General features: G+C 38.9%; 1 protein-coding gene across 1 annotated transcript in view; it reads left to right on the top strand.

Moving 5' to 3' along the window:
* Positions 1-17,608, top strand: part of CNTN4 (contactin 4) — a 365,224-nt gene that overhangs the window by 265,260 nt on the left and 82,356 nt on the right. Inside the window, 1 exon segment of the mRNA XM_053598811.1 lies at positions 14,288-14,415. Within this exon segment, the coding sequence (XP_053454786.1) occupies positions 14,288-14,415 (128 nt within the window).

Genomic DNA, 17,608 nt, shown 5'->3' with positions numbered 1-17,608 from the left:
ATCTACCCAATGCAGACATGTCTAACAGTTCTGCATCACTGGATATGAAATGTTGGACACATCAACAAAGCAACAGAGTATGCTTTATTGGGAATAATAGGAACCAATTTAAGAGATCTAATTTGAATAATTTGCTACTGTAGATTCTTTAGAAACAATTGAAGTATATTTGGTTTGCTGCTTGAGGCTATCAGTGTTTTCAGAATTACTTTGGGGTTTATCCTCTATACAAAAGCTTCATTAACCTGATTTTCTAAGAAATGTGGTGTGCTGGTTATTAGAAGAGGATTTGCAAAAAAATTCCTCGTATACAGTACAAGTATGTTCAGCTATTATCCTGTTCTTTGCTTTAAATAGTTCAGGTTCACAAAGGTCTGTTCTTTTCAAAGTCCTCTGCCTCATATCCTGATCAAACTCCTCTTGTCACCGTCATATCTAAATTACTATCTTCTACTCCTCAACCAACACACTTTTAATAATGAGAGCTTCCGGCTCCTTTCCTAAGCTCTTCTCTTTTTCTGTCATCAACTTCCCCTTGGAATTAGGAAAAGATCCTTGCAGATTTGGGCTATTAACTAGGAGAGGACCCATATATCAAGTCCTTAAATGTTCTGTCATCATGAGAATTATTTATTGGCACCCATTACCTATGTGACTTCACAGTTCTTTTTAGATGGTTTGTCTAAAAAGAATAAAGTCTCTTCCTTGAAAAGAAATAGCTTTCTTTGCTATCTAGGGAAAAAATAGTTGAGTTTAATAGTTGACAGAAGAGAGGAGGATTGCTGCAAGGATTTGGATGGATCATGGACATTTCTCCTTTGCAAAATAGATCTGAAGGTACAAAGAACACAAAAATAATTTCCCTGGGAAAAGAACAGCCAAGTGTTAAGCACTTAGAACACTTGAGTAATTTTCTGAGCTTTGTAGAAAACAGTAAATACAGCTTACCCACCTTCATGACTAACATTTTTGGTAACATCTCTCTTTATACAAGAGCAATGATTTCTCTTTGCGGTTTTGTGATATGGAGAGACTTTAGAAAGTCTGTAAATTCTCTAAAACAATGTACATAGTTAACATTTTGAGGGGATAATATTATAAAGGCTTCAGAATCTTACGGATTTCTGACCTCCATGTATCCATCAAAAAAGCTTAGAAATCAGGGTCCTAATCCCAAGACCTATATCATCAGTGTCTCTAAAATTGTCCAGACTGTGGTCAGGCATGGTGGTTCGCTCCTGTAATCCTAGAACTCTATAAGAAGGAAGCAGGTAGATCACTTGAGCTCACAAATTTGAGATCATCTTAGGCAAGAGTAAGACCCCATCTCTAAAAGAATAGCAGAACATTGTGGCGGGCACCTGTAGGCCCAGCTACTGGGGAGGCTGAGGCAAGAGGATCACTTGAGCCCAAGAGTTTCAGGTGACTGTGTTCTATGACTCCATTGGCACTCTACTAAGGATGACAAAGTGAGACTCAGTCTAAATAAATAAATAAATAAAATTGTCAAGACTAAGTGAATTTTAATTTAATAAACAGCGTATTTACTATTAATATATGCCTGCTGGTATATAAAGGACTATATGAAGTGGTAAGGAGACAGAAAGATACAAAAGACCTGAGGTCTGATTTCTGGAAATTCTTTGAATGGATGGAGTGATAACAGATTGAGGCAGATAAGATCAATGCCATGTGGATGGTTGGACGACTGTGGAAGACCCTGAGTTGGCAAGTAGTGGAAAGCACCCAACATTGGTTAATGGCCTTATTCCCAGTGTTGTAAAAGAAACTTGATCATGGGAGCAGGGTTGAAACAGATATGTGTTTCACAAAGTATACGATTGGCACTTCTCCCCGTACTCAGGTGATCTTGGACAGTATACAAGACCCAGGCGTTAAACAGCATTGAGCAACATAGTTCTCTTACACTTCTTTTAAGAATAGCAAGGGGAAAATCAGTTTGACCCTAGCTTTTCTGAGCACTTTTGAAGTGCTAAGTAACCCTCACCAAAGAAAAAGCAGCCGCCACACTCAGAATCCTGTCAGACACTGGTATCTAGCTAGAAGGCAATATCTTAGATATGTTTGTGTTGTATTTATTTTTATAGTTATCACTATTTATGACAAGTGGATTCTACTCTGCATTTATCATAGTAATATAAAGTTTTCTTTATTCAGTTGTGTTAGTTTTGAACTCTGAACAAGTTAAAAAATACTAAGTGACTATTGATTATGAGAATGATACTAAAAATAATAATAACAAAAATGATCATTACAGCTAATCCTTATTACTTGCTTACTATGTGCCACCACAGTTGTAAATGTTTCTCAGGTATTTTTATACTTAACCTTCTTAAAAAAAAAAAAGAAAAAACAACCTATGGAATAGAGGTGCTATTATTTATGACCTCTGTGTTATAGAAGGCAGTCTGGAAGCCAGAGTGGTTAAGACACCAACAGATACTGGGGCAAGAATTCAGGCTACATGGTAGTATATGAATGTGGCAGAAATTGTGAGTCTGTCAGGGAGTTTGGGAAAGCTTGGATCATATGACTTTTAAGGTGATAACTGAGTTTCTGTATCAGAAGGCAAAGATGCAGCTGTGCGCAGGGATTTTAACTGGCCCTTGGCAGTGGTGGTCTGCTACAATAAGTACATGAGCTTGGAAATTCCATTTTGATTTCCCCTCTTAGAAATATTATAAATTCTGGCATGAGGGGTTGAAGCAAACAAAGGATGGTCTTGCAACTACCAAAAGGTTGAGACTTGGAAATATAATAATATTAAAACTCCTTTTTTTCTGGGTTGGCCAGTATTGCTATTTGTGTTATAGAAACCTTTTTCACTTACTAAATTATATCTCGTAGGCTTCTTTTTCCAATTAATAATTAATCTTGTCTCCCAGGCATTTTGGTTACTAAAGGGTAAAGGAGTCTTCCATGATTTCAACTTCAAGTTATTTTTTTTATTCTTTACTTTGGCTTCTGATTTAAGACATATTACTATGAACATGAATTTCTTGGTATTAGAAAAAGCTATGTTGACAAGTAAAATGAGAAAGCAAATGTGAAAATACTATTTAATTACAATCAAAGATCTAATGGAAAATTTTAGGGAAAAAAAATCTAACCTCTTAAATGTGGTTGTATTTTGTTGCTTCTAGTTTTCTTTCCTTCCTATACCCTCAGACACCACGGGATAGCCCATAGACTAAAGGCTTTGTCGTGAGACCCGACCTTAAAATGCCACTGCGTTCCTTAATAGCTACATTGATCTTGGACATTTTAATTAATTCGCTGGATTTCATTCTTCTCAGCTGAAGAATTGGGATAATAATGCTCCTCAGAATTGTGTAGATTAATTGAGATAATAAATGCAAGCATCCAATAGCACTCAGTAATATGCTGTAGGTGCTTAATAAACTCTCTAAGCACCTCAGCATGCTCATTGCTCCATTAGTATATTTACAGTGTTTCCTCTGGGTCTTGTGGTCCATCTCTGCTCATGTCTCCTTTATTCTACTTATTTCTAAAGACAGTTGCACTTGGTTATTTTAATAAGTTTTTTCTCATTATAAAATAAGCATTACTCATTATGATGTTGTGATAAAACTACATGGAAGTGTTAAAAATAACATAAGATAATACTTTTCTGTCTCAACCTCCCTGTACACACTCCTCTTCACAATGCATTGCAGAGTGATGTTGAAATTATCTCATGTCATAAGTTCCCAGAAGAAAGGAATTCTAGATCTTGTATTAATGGAGACACAGAGGAATCTTGCATAAATTAAAGACAACAATTCAAGAAATAGGTTTTAGACAAAACCACAAACACATCCTTTGTTTTATTTTATTCTTCCTAAGACTTGGTTTTCAAAGTTATATGCTCACCATGTGAATAAATGGAACTACAAAGTTTTACCAGCCCAAGAAAAGTATTCCTCACATCACAAAGAATAATTAAAAGTAACTTTATGATCTTGAATACTCCTCTAACCCAAGACAGATAATTCTTTCTAGGGTATTTTACAGGACTTTAAAACTATTGTTCAGAAAAAGGTAGACCTGGATGAAACCAGGTTAAGCAAACACGAGTTTATTTTCTCTTTCAAGCAAAGCTGCAGATAAGGGCAACAGGGTCTGAACTTCAGATTGTTCTCCAGGCAGCCTGAAATACTCAGGTTGTTCAGCGGTTTATTAAACCTAAGTCTTGCGACAGAAAGCAAATTATCTCCAAGGGAACTTTGTCACCAGGGTGTCTGTTCAATAGTGATGTCTATTGCTGCCACGGAGACTGCATGGAAAGATCAATGACAGGTTTGCCTGAAATTGCCCTTGGAGTAAGTCTCTTCCTGTTGACCTACATCAAAGTTTGTATTCCAAAACATCTTTTTTTTTTTTTTCTTTTTTCTTAAGATGGGGAACAAAGCCATCTTCTGGGGGTCTCAATTGACTCTTTATAAATTGCACAAAACAGTCTTTCTTTTCTCCAAATCAGGATAATTCACTCTTGCCCATCAGGCTGAGAATTTCCACATGTCTTTTGAAATTAAGTACATAAACGTAGGCAAATTCCCTTTAAAAGTTAAAATGTCGTTTGGATTTTATTTAAAGAGATGGCTAAGGAAATTCAAACCAAAATAAGACCTTTTCTTTTTCCCTTTCCTAGTAAAGTTTTAGAATTCTTTTTTTTTTTTTTTTTTTTTTTTTTTTGTGGTTTTTGGCCAGGGCTGTGTTTGAACCCGCCACCTCCGGCATATGGGACCAGCACCCTACTCCTTGAGCTACAGGTGCTGCCCCCCTAGTAAAGTTTTGATGTTGGTTGACATCGGGTAGGTCTGTAGCAGGCAGCAAACCCATGCCAGTTAATCTGTGAGGCTTTTCGAATTTCTGACCTGGCACAGAACCAAACAACCCACAGCTAAATCCACATGCCATCTCTACTGGTCACAGGCTGATTCTCCTGTTGATGGATTGAGTATGCAGACCTATATCTCTGTCTCTTCATTGCTACCTCCCCCACCCTTTCCACGTTTTCACTATTTCTGGTATTTTAAAACTATGCTGTGTTGCTATTGCCTCAAGGGCAGGTAAGAACACCGCCTTTCTCAAAAGCTGTTCAGCTTTCATGCAAAATAGTTTAGAAAACCACAGGTCATCATTTTGGTATAGACAGACCTTCTCTGTCTTATTTTGGTTATAATTTCAGTATCGGAAAATATATTGATTAATTGACCAAAGCAACAACAAAAGGATTGAATAGGTGGTGTAACTGAAGGCAGTGTAATCAAATATAACAAACAAACAAGCTGGGTAATTAAATAAATGAGAAGAAATGAAATCAGGCCTTAATTTTTTTCTTGAACTTTTTATTCTTTTGTACCATTACCACATGAAAACTCACTTTCACACTCCCCATTTGATGGTTAGTATATTACACGAAGAGAAGTAATTTTGAGTCTTTGCTAGTTACTGTTGGGGAAGAGGGCCAGACCCCATATGAGCAGTGGGCAGGTTGAGCAGTGAGCTAGTGAGGTGCTGCCAGGTCCAGAGGAGATAACCCCTCCCTGTATCACTCCCCTCTGAAGACTGCAAAGGGGGTCCTGTTGCTTCTTGCCAACCCAGCACCAACAGCTCTGGGGGTCTTCCTCTCTTGATACCTGTTGTGGGTTAAGTAGCATTCCCCTAAAATTTGTATTCACCCAGAACCTCAAAATGTGACCCTATTTGGAAATAAAGTCTTTGCAGATCTAGCCAAGTCAAGATAAGCCCATACTGGATTCATACAGGGCCCCAAGCAATGACCAGTGTCCTAACAAGAGGAGGGAAATGTGGATACAGACACATACACAGAGGGAGACACTGTGTAGAGACACACAGGAAGAACCTGTGCAGTGATGGAGATGGGCGTTGGAGGCGTGATTCTGTAAGACAAGAAGCACCAAGGATTCACAGTCAACGGGAGCTAGGAGAGACCGTTGGCATGGTCTCTGCCTCAGAGCCTCCAGCAGCCTGGCCAATACCTTGATTTCAGACTTGTAGCCTCCAGAACTGTGAGTGATACCTTTCTGTAGCAAGCTGCCTGGTTTGTGGTATGTTGCCATAGCAGCCTCAGGAAACTCCTACAACACCCGATATCCCCTCTCTCTCCATTGCTCTGAGCTCTCTGTGTGGTGTGTTTGTGGTAGGGAGAATAAATGAGGGGGTGGGTTCATGGCCCTACACCTGAAGGCTGCCCCAGATCCCTGCCCCAGGTACTCAGCAGCAGGAGGCAGCGTGAAGCCAGGGAGGGATGGGATCTAGAAAGCCCACCATCTGTTCAAAGGGGCTCCTTCCCTTCTCTTTCCTCCCGCCTACTGGTACCCTGAGGGGATGTGTTGTTCAGTATTGCTCTATCTTCCTGTGTGTCACAATTAGCCGGGAATAGATAATTTCATGCGAAATCTTCCAATTATGTAGATTAAAAAATGTTCTGTGTAGAATGAAGCACACACTTCTGTGCGTAGGCAACCCTTCTTCTGGTCTTGTGATGAGTTGACTGGCAGATGCACAGCCTGTGGCCCCTGGGGTCCATAGTCCCCCTTGCCTGGAGCTGAACTTCCTGTGCACCACCATTTGCTTCAGCTGAGAAGTAGCAATAATTCTGTTAACCATGTTTGGGTATTTAAAGTATATTTTAGCTCCTCAGGAGCATAGCCTCCCCTGTAATGTGTAAATCCATTGTTTCACTGTCAGACTTTCAACTTTCAAACATGTTTTCTGGAAACCTATCCTATATGAAACAAAGATAAAAACCTGTTATGATCTTTTGAGATTTTCTTTAAATTGCACATAACTTTAAGTGAGCTATGTTATTCCTGATCTACCATTATTTAAAAAAAAGACTTAAAATTTAACTTAATAGCCTGAAACTTGTATTTATTTTTATTTGTTGAAAGGAAATTATCACGCCAGAATCTACCCACTTGCACAAGAAGAGAAGTGGTTTTTTAAATTGTACCCTAAAGGGATGGATTTATAAGGGAGGCGTTTCAAAGTGACTCAAGGGCAAGGGAGGGTATGCTCTCTGCCTCACCAGCAGTTGGGCTTCCCTGCAGAACTGCTCGGAAGAATCACGGGTCGCCATTTTGGGATAATCTTCCTCTTCAGGGTGATAGAATATTGTGGAGTTGGCAGCTTTTGTCATCTGTTACAAAAGCCCCTCAAAGAAAAGATCAGCATTTTTAAAGGTCCCGTGTCCCCGGACTGGTTTTGATTTATAGGACTGACAAGGTCGACTCCTCCATGGCTATAACCCAGAGCCTCACACGAAGGAAGAGAGGTTCAATTTATCATGTAAGTCCAGATATGTTCCTATCCTGTGCAGATCTGAAATCTCCAAATGATAGTGAGGGAATAACTGCTTCTCTATGCTATAGATAATTTACTATGTTGTGAATTAGATGACCTCTTTTCCTGTAGGGAAAATTAAGTTTTGTGTCACACCTTTATTTTTGCTACTTGCTGCTTTGTCATCTTTGACTTTTCTCTGATACTATCAATAATTTAAAAAGAGCCCACAGGTAGGTCAGGGCTAAACTATTCTAAGCCAGAGATGGATTTACATTTTCAATTCTTTTTATCTGACTCCATCACTATTCATAAGTATTAGAAGGAGCTCAAAGTTCAATATCAAACTCATGGCTGCAGATCAGTCAATAGCCTAAAATAATGAAACTAAGGTGAGAGGGACCACAAAGGAAACTTCAAAAGCTCATCAAGAAACAAACATGAAAATAAGCCATACTTGGACTGGATTTAGGTAGCATATTTATTAAAAATGTGAAGGTAGAAAATTAGTTGAAAATGTCTAAGTTGATATAGGATCTAAATTAAAAGGAAACAAATATGTAAGTATTTGTATTGATTTGTTTTTCAAAACTTCCTTGAATTAATCCAAATTAGCAACCTGAAGCCAAATGCTAGCTTTATAGCTAATTCCTGATTGATACAAAAATCCCATAAAATAAGAGCAACAGGTCAAATTGCATACTTTGCTTTTCTCTGCACAAATACATGACCAAAAGTCTATAATACATGTCGATCTGTGTATCATAAAGTATCAGGTCTATTTTTCTGTATTCACAATTCTGCAGCTATTCCTCCATCATAGAAACCATTCGTCAGTCTTCTAGCAAGAAGTTCTATAGAGGCAGCCATCACTGGATCATCTTCAGAATCCATTCCCTCCTCTCTAGTTTTACTATCAATACCATCTGAACAAATTCAGTCATTTCTTGAAAAGATTACACTCTTCTAACTTGTAAAGGCTGAAAACTCAATTCCTCATATCTTAAACTGTTGGCTTATGTAACTGGGGCATCTGAGGGATGCTGTTGACCTCAGATATGGACCGAAAGGCGGGGATCAAAGGAGTCAGGACATTTCTGCTTCTCTCTCTCTCTCCAGCTCTTTCTGCCTTTGCTTGGCTTCCTGAAGGTGCCCTTTCTCTATATGGCAGGCACAATGACTACCAAGAGTTCCAGATTCTATCTTCCAAATTTAACAACCCCAGCAGAAAGAGATCTTTTCCTCATAGAGCTCCTGGTTTGGTTGGCATGCTCATCCCTAAACCAAACACAGTAGACAAAAGAATAGGATCTCCTGACTGACCAGGTCTGGGTCCTGCCCATCTTCATAGCTAGACAGTATGTGAAATAGCTTACTCTTTGGAAAAAGTAATGCTCCTCCTACAACGCCCTTACGTGAATGTGTGCATTATGGCATATCATGCATTGGCAATATTTCTAGATATATCACCATCTAACATCTTAATTTATTATGAGCTTCTTGAGAACAGAAACTACAATTTTCACATCATTATATACTAGCACAAGGCCTAATATATATGAGGTGTTTAGTAAATATCTGTGAATGAATGAGTTCAATATATCACCTGCCCTCCATGTCTACTTAGTGTCACCCCTATGCTTCATTAAGTATAATAAAGTTGGATTCGAAGTGGCAGAACTACTGAGCAGGTATTTAGACTTAATATTGAGTCCTTTATAAATGCTTGAAACGATGGGTTGAGGAGGGCACAAAACTTCACTTAATAGAACATGTGGCTAATGTACTTATGTGATGCGTTTTATGTGCCAGGCATTGTTCTAAGCACTGCACATTTTTACAACAACCCTATGAGATATGGTTACTTTCATTATTCCATTATCTCAAATGAGGAAATTAGGTACAGAAATGTTAACTTACCCAAAGTCACACAGCCCATAAGTAGCAGGACCGTGATTTGAGCCTAAACAGTTTAGTTCCAGACTTTATGTTCTTAGGAACTACAATATACTACTTGTATAAGAGAAAGTGGTTGAATTTCACAAAAGCAAAGTTACTCAAACTTCATATCGCCCTCACTATTGGATAAGACCTGGGCAGAATAAGTGGTCAGAGCAACATGATGTGATTTAATGATGGTTACTGAAAGCTACCCCCTCTATAAATGATTTTCCTCACTGACCTTCTCCTATCTGGAATTCTAGCATTTAGCGTCCTACCTCTTTTGCTTACCTCTTTGCAAATGATAATGGACAGTAAATCAACATCAGGCATTGAAATCTTAAAAATTAATAGGACAGCAGTCTGTGACATTATTTTATTTTAACAGTTCACAAGGCCAGTAGGAAAGTGGGGAGGGAAGCCTTGAAGACAAGGCGAAGAGAGTCTTGTACTAGGATTGTGAAGAGCCAGCTGGGTTCTGTGCAAGGAGATGCAGAAAGTAGGAAATGATGGTGGGAGAAATACTTGTAGAGCACTTACCAGTTAACAGAACTTTCCCTGTATCTTATTCGTTTAGAAGATATTCATCATGTAGCTGGGTGCAGTGGCTCACACCTGCAATCCTAGCACTCTGAGAGGATGAGGCGGGTAGATTGCTTGAGCTCAGGGATTCAAGAACAGCCTGAGCAAAAGCAAGATCCCATTTCTACTAAAAATAGAAAAACTAAATGGACATTATGGTGGGTGCCTATAGTCCCAGCTACTCAGGAGGCTGAGGCAAAAGGATCGCTTGAGCACAACAGTTTGAAGTTGCTGTGAGCTATGACATCACCACAGCACTCTACATAGGGCGACAGAGTAAGGCTCTATCATTAAAAAAAAAAAAAAAGGTATTCATCATAATATTCTGTGATTTTTCTAAAAAATGACTTATACCAATAGTTCTCAACTGGACATGATTGTGATTCCTGGGGTAGGGGTGGGGTCTTTGGCAATGTCTAGAGACATTTTTGGTAGCCACAACCTGGGGGAAGGAGCGAAGCTACTGGGGTCCACTGCTCAATATCCTTCCCCATAGTATCCAGTCCAAAATGTCAGCAGTGCCAAGGGGAGAAAGTCCTTTTTAGAACATGAGTAATCTGACCAGGTCTTGTAAAATCCAAATCATCTGATGACAAATCCTTTGTTTCCTTATTCATATCATTTGGAATTTTATAGTTTGATACAAGCAATAGCTTTAGGTTTGGGGAATTATACTAATACCATTTAAAATGGAATAAATTAATAATTTAAATTTTAAAATATCAAAGCCTTTGTGGTTTCTTTGGAAGAGTCATCTTTATCCCTTAGCATGTTTAATAGAACCCAGGCCAGTGTTACCTCATGGAAGATGAGTCCCTATCCAAAACACAAATGTTACCTTACTATTTATAGAGTCCTCATATGCCAATATTTCACAATTTCTAACAAATTATTTTATAAATAGGAATATGACTAACTCTTATAAAGCTTTGTTATTATTGAAGTAATTAAGATTTGTTCACCACTCTATTTTTGTCAGCACATCTGCTCTGTGGCAAAGGAGGTATCAGATGGTCTTTACTGAGCAAGTGTCATGTGTGTGTCTGTGGTGTGAATGAACAAAAGGCCTCCTGTCTGTGTCTTTATTTTTTAAACTAAGGCTTTGATTTAGCTTATGCTAAATCATTTTTTTAAATGTAGTTTTAAGGTAATTTATTATAAAAAGCTGATGGTCACACATAAATCTAACATGAACTTAAAATTCATCACATACACTTCCTCTTTCAGCTTGAGCTTTTAGTAAATGTTTAGCTTTGTTGACTTTGGCTGCTACAGAAGGACGCCTTCTTTTGTTTCCTTTGTTTGGGTGATTTAAGAGCATAATTTGCCAATGAGCCTTTCTTCTTTTTCCTTTATTGGCAGTAGGACTTATACCTAGCATAATATTAATTCTACTTCTCAATTTATCATTTTGGGTTCAGACCCACCTCTGTAATAGTCAGCACTGAAGGTGGATTTTGGTGACTTTGTACAACTTATTTTACTTGAGGCTCCACATGCTTCATGGCTTGCAAAACCTAGTAAGTGGCAAATCTTCCAGCAGTAGTGGTCTGTCCAGCTATTGCACTGGCCACCATGCCCAGCTCAGAATGCGAGCATGACTGGGAATACAGCTCACCCCAGCCCAGAAGCCACAGCCTTCAACTTCAGGCCTCTTCCTGAATGCAACACCACCAACCACCAGCAGGGACAAACCACCCAAACTCAGGTGTACAAGGTGTCTGTACCTTGTACATTGATTTATATGGCTCAGTTAATTTGTATATTGACTTCAGATTGTCAGAAATGATACTCAAAGTACAAAAAAGAGAAACGCTGATGTAATTATTACAACTGAAAATAGAACAGTTTTAAAGATGAAAGAGAACCACTCCCTAAAAAATACAGGGAAACATGCTAAGAGCCTCGCTGACCCTCAATTCCCTAATTCTTACCATCAACCTATAAGACAGGCATTGTTAGCTCTTTCTTAAAATGCTTTGTCAGGCAGTGCCTGTACTTAGTGGGTAGGGCACCGGTCACAAACACCGAGGCTGGTGAGTTTGAACCCAGCCCGGGCCAGCTGAAACAACAATGACAACTGCAACAAAAACTGGCTGGGCATTGTGGCGGGCGCCTGTAGCCCCAGCTACTTGGGAGGCTGAGGCAAGAGAATTGCTCGAGCCCAAGAGTTGGAGGTTGCTGTGAGCAGTGACACCACAGCACTCTACCCAGGGCAACAGCTTGAGACTCTGTCTCAAATAAATAAATAAATACAAAATGCTTTGTCAAAAGTTCTAGTAAAGTGAAGTTTTTTTTGTTTTTTTTTTTTGTAGAGACAGAGTCTCACTTTATGGCCCTCGGTAGAGTGCCGTGGCCTCACACAGCTCACAGCAGCCTCCAACTCCTGGGCTTAAGCGATTCTCCTGCCTCAGCCTCCCGAGTAGCTGGGACTACAGGCGCCCGCCACAACGCCCGGCTATTTTTTGGTTGCAGTTTGGCCGGGGCCGGGTTTGAACCCGTCACCCTCGGTATATGGGGCCGGCACCCTACCGACTGAGCCACAGGCGCCACCCTAAAGTGAAGTTTTGCTCATCCTAATCCCTTTGTTTCAAATATAGCAAAACCTCCACAGTGGACCACCTCCCTATATTGACCACCTCTGTAAGTTGACTTGATTTTCATAGACCAGACATGCATCACATGTATGTATCAGGACTGTAGGCCTGAGTTCCTTATGGTGACCACCTCCCTATGTTGATCAGTTTGTTATAGCCCCTTGTTATAAGATCAGCTATTTGTAAAAGACTCTGTTGCATGGTCCAGCACTGATGCCCAGTAGTTCAGCCCTTCTGACTTCATACAACACATGATCAGTTTTCCCCATCAGATGCTCTTATTCACTAGCCACTTAACAAATATTTATGGGGTGTCACCAGACTTTATCCTGTGTGATAGATGCAGGAGGTTCACTCATAAGACACTGTCGCCGCTCTTAGAGACGCTAACATTCCATTCCATGTGATAAAACAACTAACAAGTAAACAAACAAAACTCCCAGCTTCTGTCTAGTGGGAAGAAATAAAATAGCTGCAGGAAAAGAGACCGAGAGGGAGATCCATGTTAGAAAGTGAGGCAGGAACGGTCTATAAGAAAAAACCACCTCCATTGAGGGCCTAAGGTTAATAAAGTAGCAGCTACGTCCAGATGCAAGGAAATGAATTCAAGGCAGGAAGAACAGAAAGTGGGAACTCCCTGAAGTAGAAGGACTTTTGTGTACTCTAGGAACTTGCAGAAGGTCAGTGTGACTAGACTTAATTGACGGGTAGAAAGATTAGAATGAAATGGTAGGCAACAGAGGGTTTTTTTGTTTGTTTGTTCGTTTGTTTGTTTGTTTGTTTGTTTTAAAGCTAGCAGTGTTGGAACCTGTAAGCTCTAGACAGGAATTTATTCAGAATGTAGAAGCCAAAGGAGTTATGTAATCTGATTTAAAATTTAAAAGATGATCAGGCTGCTGATGGAAGAATAGATTTGAAGGTAAGAGTAAAATAGGTAGACCCAAACAGGAGGCTGGTGTGATGGACAAAGAGATGAGGAGAGAGCAGAAAAGATGGAAAGAGGTGGGCAGATCTGAAGCATACAGAAGAAACTTAAAAGACATTTTCCTTGAATGAGCTATCGGTGTACGTTATTTTTATTTCTTAGACTGGCCTCCAAGACAGGCTGTCTATCTTGTATTCATCTTGTATTTTCCTCTTCCTCTTCTGCTAATCGTGTTGAAAATAGGGTTCTCTAAAATCTGTCCTGTTCCAGATTTTGTGTCTGCCAAGAGAAGCATTTTCTTCCCTGCAAAAAGTAGCTGCTTGTCTCTAATTGTGGGGCATGATATATTCCATCCACATTTGCTATTCTGCCAAAGTCACACCGAGTTGCAGAATATTTTAATTTTTTAAGTTCAATTCTTGCATCTCATTAAAAATGTATTGGCTGACATATTTCAGAAATAAATATGCTTAATAATACCTCATTTAATGTAATCTTCTCATTTAGAAAAAAACACTTTCAATGAAAAGACGTTAAGTTGATTAATTAAGGGATTTTTTTCTTATTCCTCATCAGTACTTTTAAGACTAATCTATAATAAGGCTTTCCTTTGCATAATGTGGTTAGAGCTTCTAAAAAAGAGAGAAATGGTTACAATCTAATATCTGTACTAGTTATTTCAACTGAATCTTGAGACCGTTTTAGCAAGAAAAGTAGCAGAATTACTAAACATGTCGCATATCCAAGTATGTTTATGCATATGTAGATAAACAGCCTAAATAAAGATAAGGCTGTCAAATGATATAGCTACGATTTGAAAGTTTGAAAGATGACACAATGACAGAAATAATTTGCAGTGAGTCATGTGAGATAAACTTTACCATTTTGGGTTCATTTGTTTTGATTTCAGAATTACCATTTCTGAAGACGGAAACCTCAGAATCGTCAATGTGACTAAATCAGATGCTGGGAGTTACACGTGTATAGCCACTAACCATTTTGGAACTGCTAGCAGTACTGGAAACTTGGTAGTAAAAGGTAATGGCTAACCCAAAGAACTCACATATTAATATACGTGTCCTCATTTCTAATAATGGAATCTCTAAAAGTAGCATCATTCACATTAACACATACAGATATCACTGTGCTGCTAAATTAATTCATCACAGCAAACATGATATGATTAATAATTCTTAGGGAGATGTTGGTAACGAATGTGATTGAAAAGCTATCTTATTTCAGAATCATCCAATACAATTTTGAGAATTATAGCCATTGTATCCATTATAGTATTGTGAGTAATGTTATCTTTAATCCTTTAATTAAATTTCTTTCAACTCTCTATAGATTTGAAATTCATGTCTGGGAAGACTGTGCTAAGAAATTAAAAACTCACGACTCAAGTACTATTTTTAGCAAACATTGTTTAAACAATGACATTGGTGATTTTTAAAAGAGCTGTCCCTGTTATTCAGAGATACAGATATGGCTTATTATGCTAATAAAAGGTTTTGATCCCCTCTGTGCTTTGCCTTAGTCACCCAACCAATCCTGTCAGTTTTAAGGAAATAAGATTTCCACATACTGTATGAGCCAGGGTACTTTATAGTTTATAACAGAAAAGTCCTTTATGCTCTTAGCACAGCACATGACATGAAGCTATTCCAACCCTGGGTTAATGACAGGGGCTGGAAGTGCTAAGTAATAATTGTGAAGGATGAGATCTTAATTTACATTTCATTTGCATTTCTATCACTTTATATTTTGCCCTGTCCTAGGATTTTTCAGCTGGAAGGATCTTGGCAGTGATCTGACTGAAGAAGATAAGGCTCAGTTGGTGACTTCCTAAAAGTCACTAGTAGCAGAAAAGGGAATTGAACCCAGGAATCCTGATTCTGAATTCTCCTTGGTTCTTTATACTGCACCAGGAAATTCTTTCCCCAATTCTCCCTATTTCTGCATAACAGATACAGATGGGGCATAGCATATGGGGAAAATTGAGCCCTGACCTTTAGCATAAAACTTGCCTCCTGCTTGAGAGACCTGGAGAATCATGAGAATGGCGTGTGAGTTGTGTTTGTGCAGGAGATCAGAAAACTGGCCTCCAAGGGAGAATGCATCTGTGAGGTGTGGCGATAACAATTATGGTGACGATTCTTTAGATTCAAAGGTCTCCTGATGCTGGAGGCAGAGGTTGTGCTCAAGGTGGGCAGTTTTGCAAAAAACAAAGGTGGAGATGTTCCATCTGACCTCTCCCTCTCCTCCCTAATCAGTGCTAATGTCTGACAAGCAGCTTTTGTCTACTTTTTTCCATTTTATGATAATAAATACAGACCCGAGGTTTACTCGGGAAGGCTTCTCCCAGAGTTCTTCAGTCCCCCGACATGGACTTTGTGTCATGCCTCCTCATTCCTCCTGCCAAGGTGGTGACCTCAAACCCCTTCAAAAGCATATTATTTCTGGTTTTTGCCCATTTGTAGCTCCCTTTGTGATATCAGATAGCCTAAGGCAAGTAAGAATATCCAAATATCCAAAAAGAATAATTACCTCCATTTTAATTTAAAGAAGAAAACTAAAAAAATGACCTAATTATATATTTTAGGATCAGTGGAAGTTGGAAATGTACTACCATTTTAAGAAGTCTCCTTTATCCTGAACATACTTGTCTATGGCGATAGTAAATTGTAAGTCCAAATGTTGGAACTAAATCTGTTTAGACAGATTCCAACTATTTCAGTCCATTAATTACTTCCTCGGAGCAATAGCATCAGCACATGACTATGTATTTACTGTGCTTCACAGGACAAAGGAAAAATAAATTAAATAATACTTTGTAAAACACAATTCCAGCTAGGGATCTGTGCGAATGTATGGCTAACGTAGTTGCAAAAGGAAATTTAATGATCAGATAGGGCCAGGAGAGATCCCAAGATTTCAGAGCTGGTTAGTGGCAGAGTTGAGTCTTGTTATAGATTATTTGCAACTTATGGAGATATAGGAGAATATTAGGAAGCTATCTTAAATCATGATTAAAGGGCAGGGATTAGAATCAGAGAGATGTGGGTTTGAATCTCATGTCTCCCATTTTCTATCCATGACCTTGGACCAAATGATGAACATGCGCAGGGATAGTACAGTGCCAAGCTCACAGAATTGTTTGGATGACTGTGATAATCCATGTTAAGTGATTAGCATGGTGCCTGGAGCCTAAGAAATATTAGTAGTTGATTTGTTATTGTTGTTTATATTTTAATAAAGTGGCTATGCATATACATTTATGAAGTTTTCAGACCAATAGAATAGTTAGCCGAGAGGAATGAGCCTACCACACACAAACGGCTAAGAGTGCAAAAGATTATAAACATCTGAACATAGAAGCCATGTACTACATACATGCCGTTCTATATTGTTAAAAGTGAGGTGTTTTCACATGTAGGAACAAGTTACGTCCTGTGTTTCCTTGTCATAAGCATCAGCTTGCTTGGCTCTCAATAGAGTTAGCAGAAGGGAACAACTTCTATTTCCCGGCAGAGTTCATACCCCAGTGGTAGCACCAGCCCCAAGACAAAACCATTCCCAACACACTGTGCACGCCCTGCTGTTCCTGTCCTACCGAGTCGTGGTGCGAAGCTTACAAATACAGCAGGGATGCAATATGTTAGGGCCACCTCATTTTCTGGGTGGACATAAATATTGCTGAGGTAGTGATTTCTGCCTTTTTAACAAACTAAATAATGTATTTCTTGTCTTCTAGTAAAATGTGAACAGTGACTTCCCAAGTAGAGTATAAGAGAGAGTTTTAGGCAGTTTAGTTAAACATTTTTGTTTTTGATTTTAGTAATTATTTGCTTATGTCAGAGTATCAAGAAAACACTAGTTTTTCATTAATGGGAATGATCAATCTTTTAAAATAAACTTAACTAAAGAAGTGAGTCAGCGTAGGGAAAAGTCTCGTCTGCATTGTTACAGGAGGATATGCAAAAAAATCATGAAGATGGTCTGGGAATGAATGAGACTGGGAAACATGACTTGAGGACAATTTCTAAGAGAGTTTTCATGACCTTATGGAAAGGGTTTTTAGGGACATGTGACAGAATTAGCATATCTTGCCTCTGCTGGCCGCATGTAACATTTTAAAAACTGAAATTTCCTAATAGGTAAGAGAAAGGCAAGACCAAGGCAGGCAGAGCCTGGTTGAATATGAAAAGAGGAAGGCCAGGGTGTGTAGGTA

Source organism: Nycticebus coucang, chromosome 8 (genome assembly GCF_027406575.1).
Source record: "Nycticebus coucang isolate mNycCou1 chromosome 8, mNycCou1.pri, whole genome shotgun sequence".
In the NCBI taxonomy this organism is placed as follows: Eukaryota; Metazoa; Chordata; class Mammalia; order Primates; family Lorisidae; genus Nycticebus; species Nycticebus coucang.
This window is presented reverse-complemented; position numbering and strand designations above follow the sequence as displayed.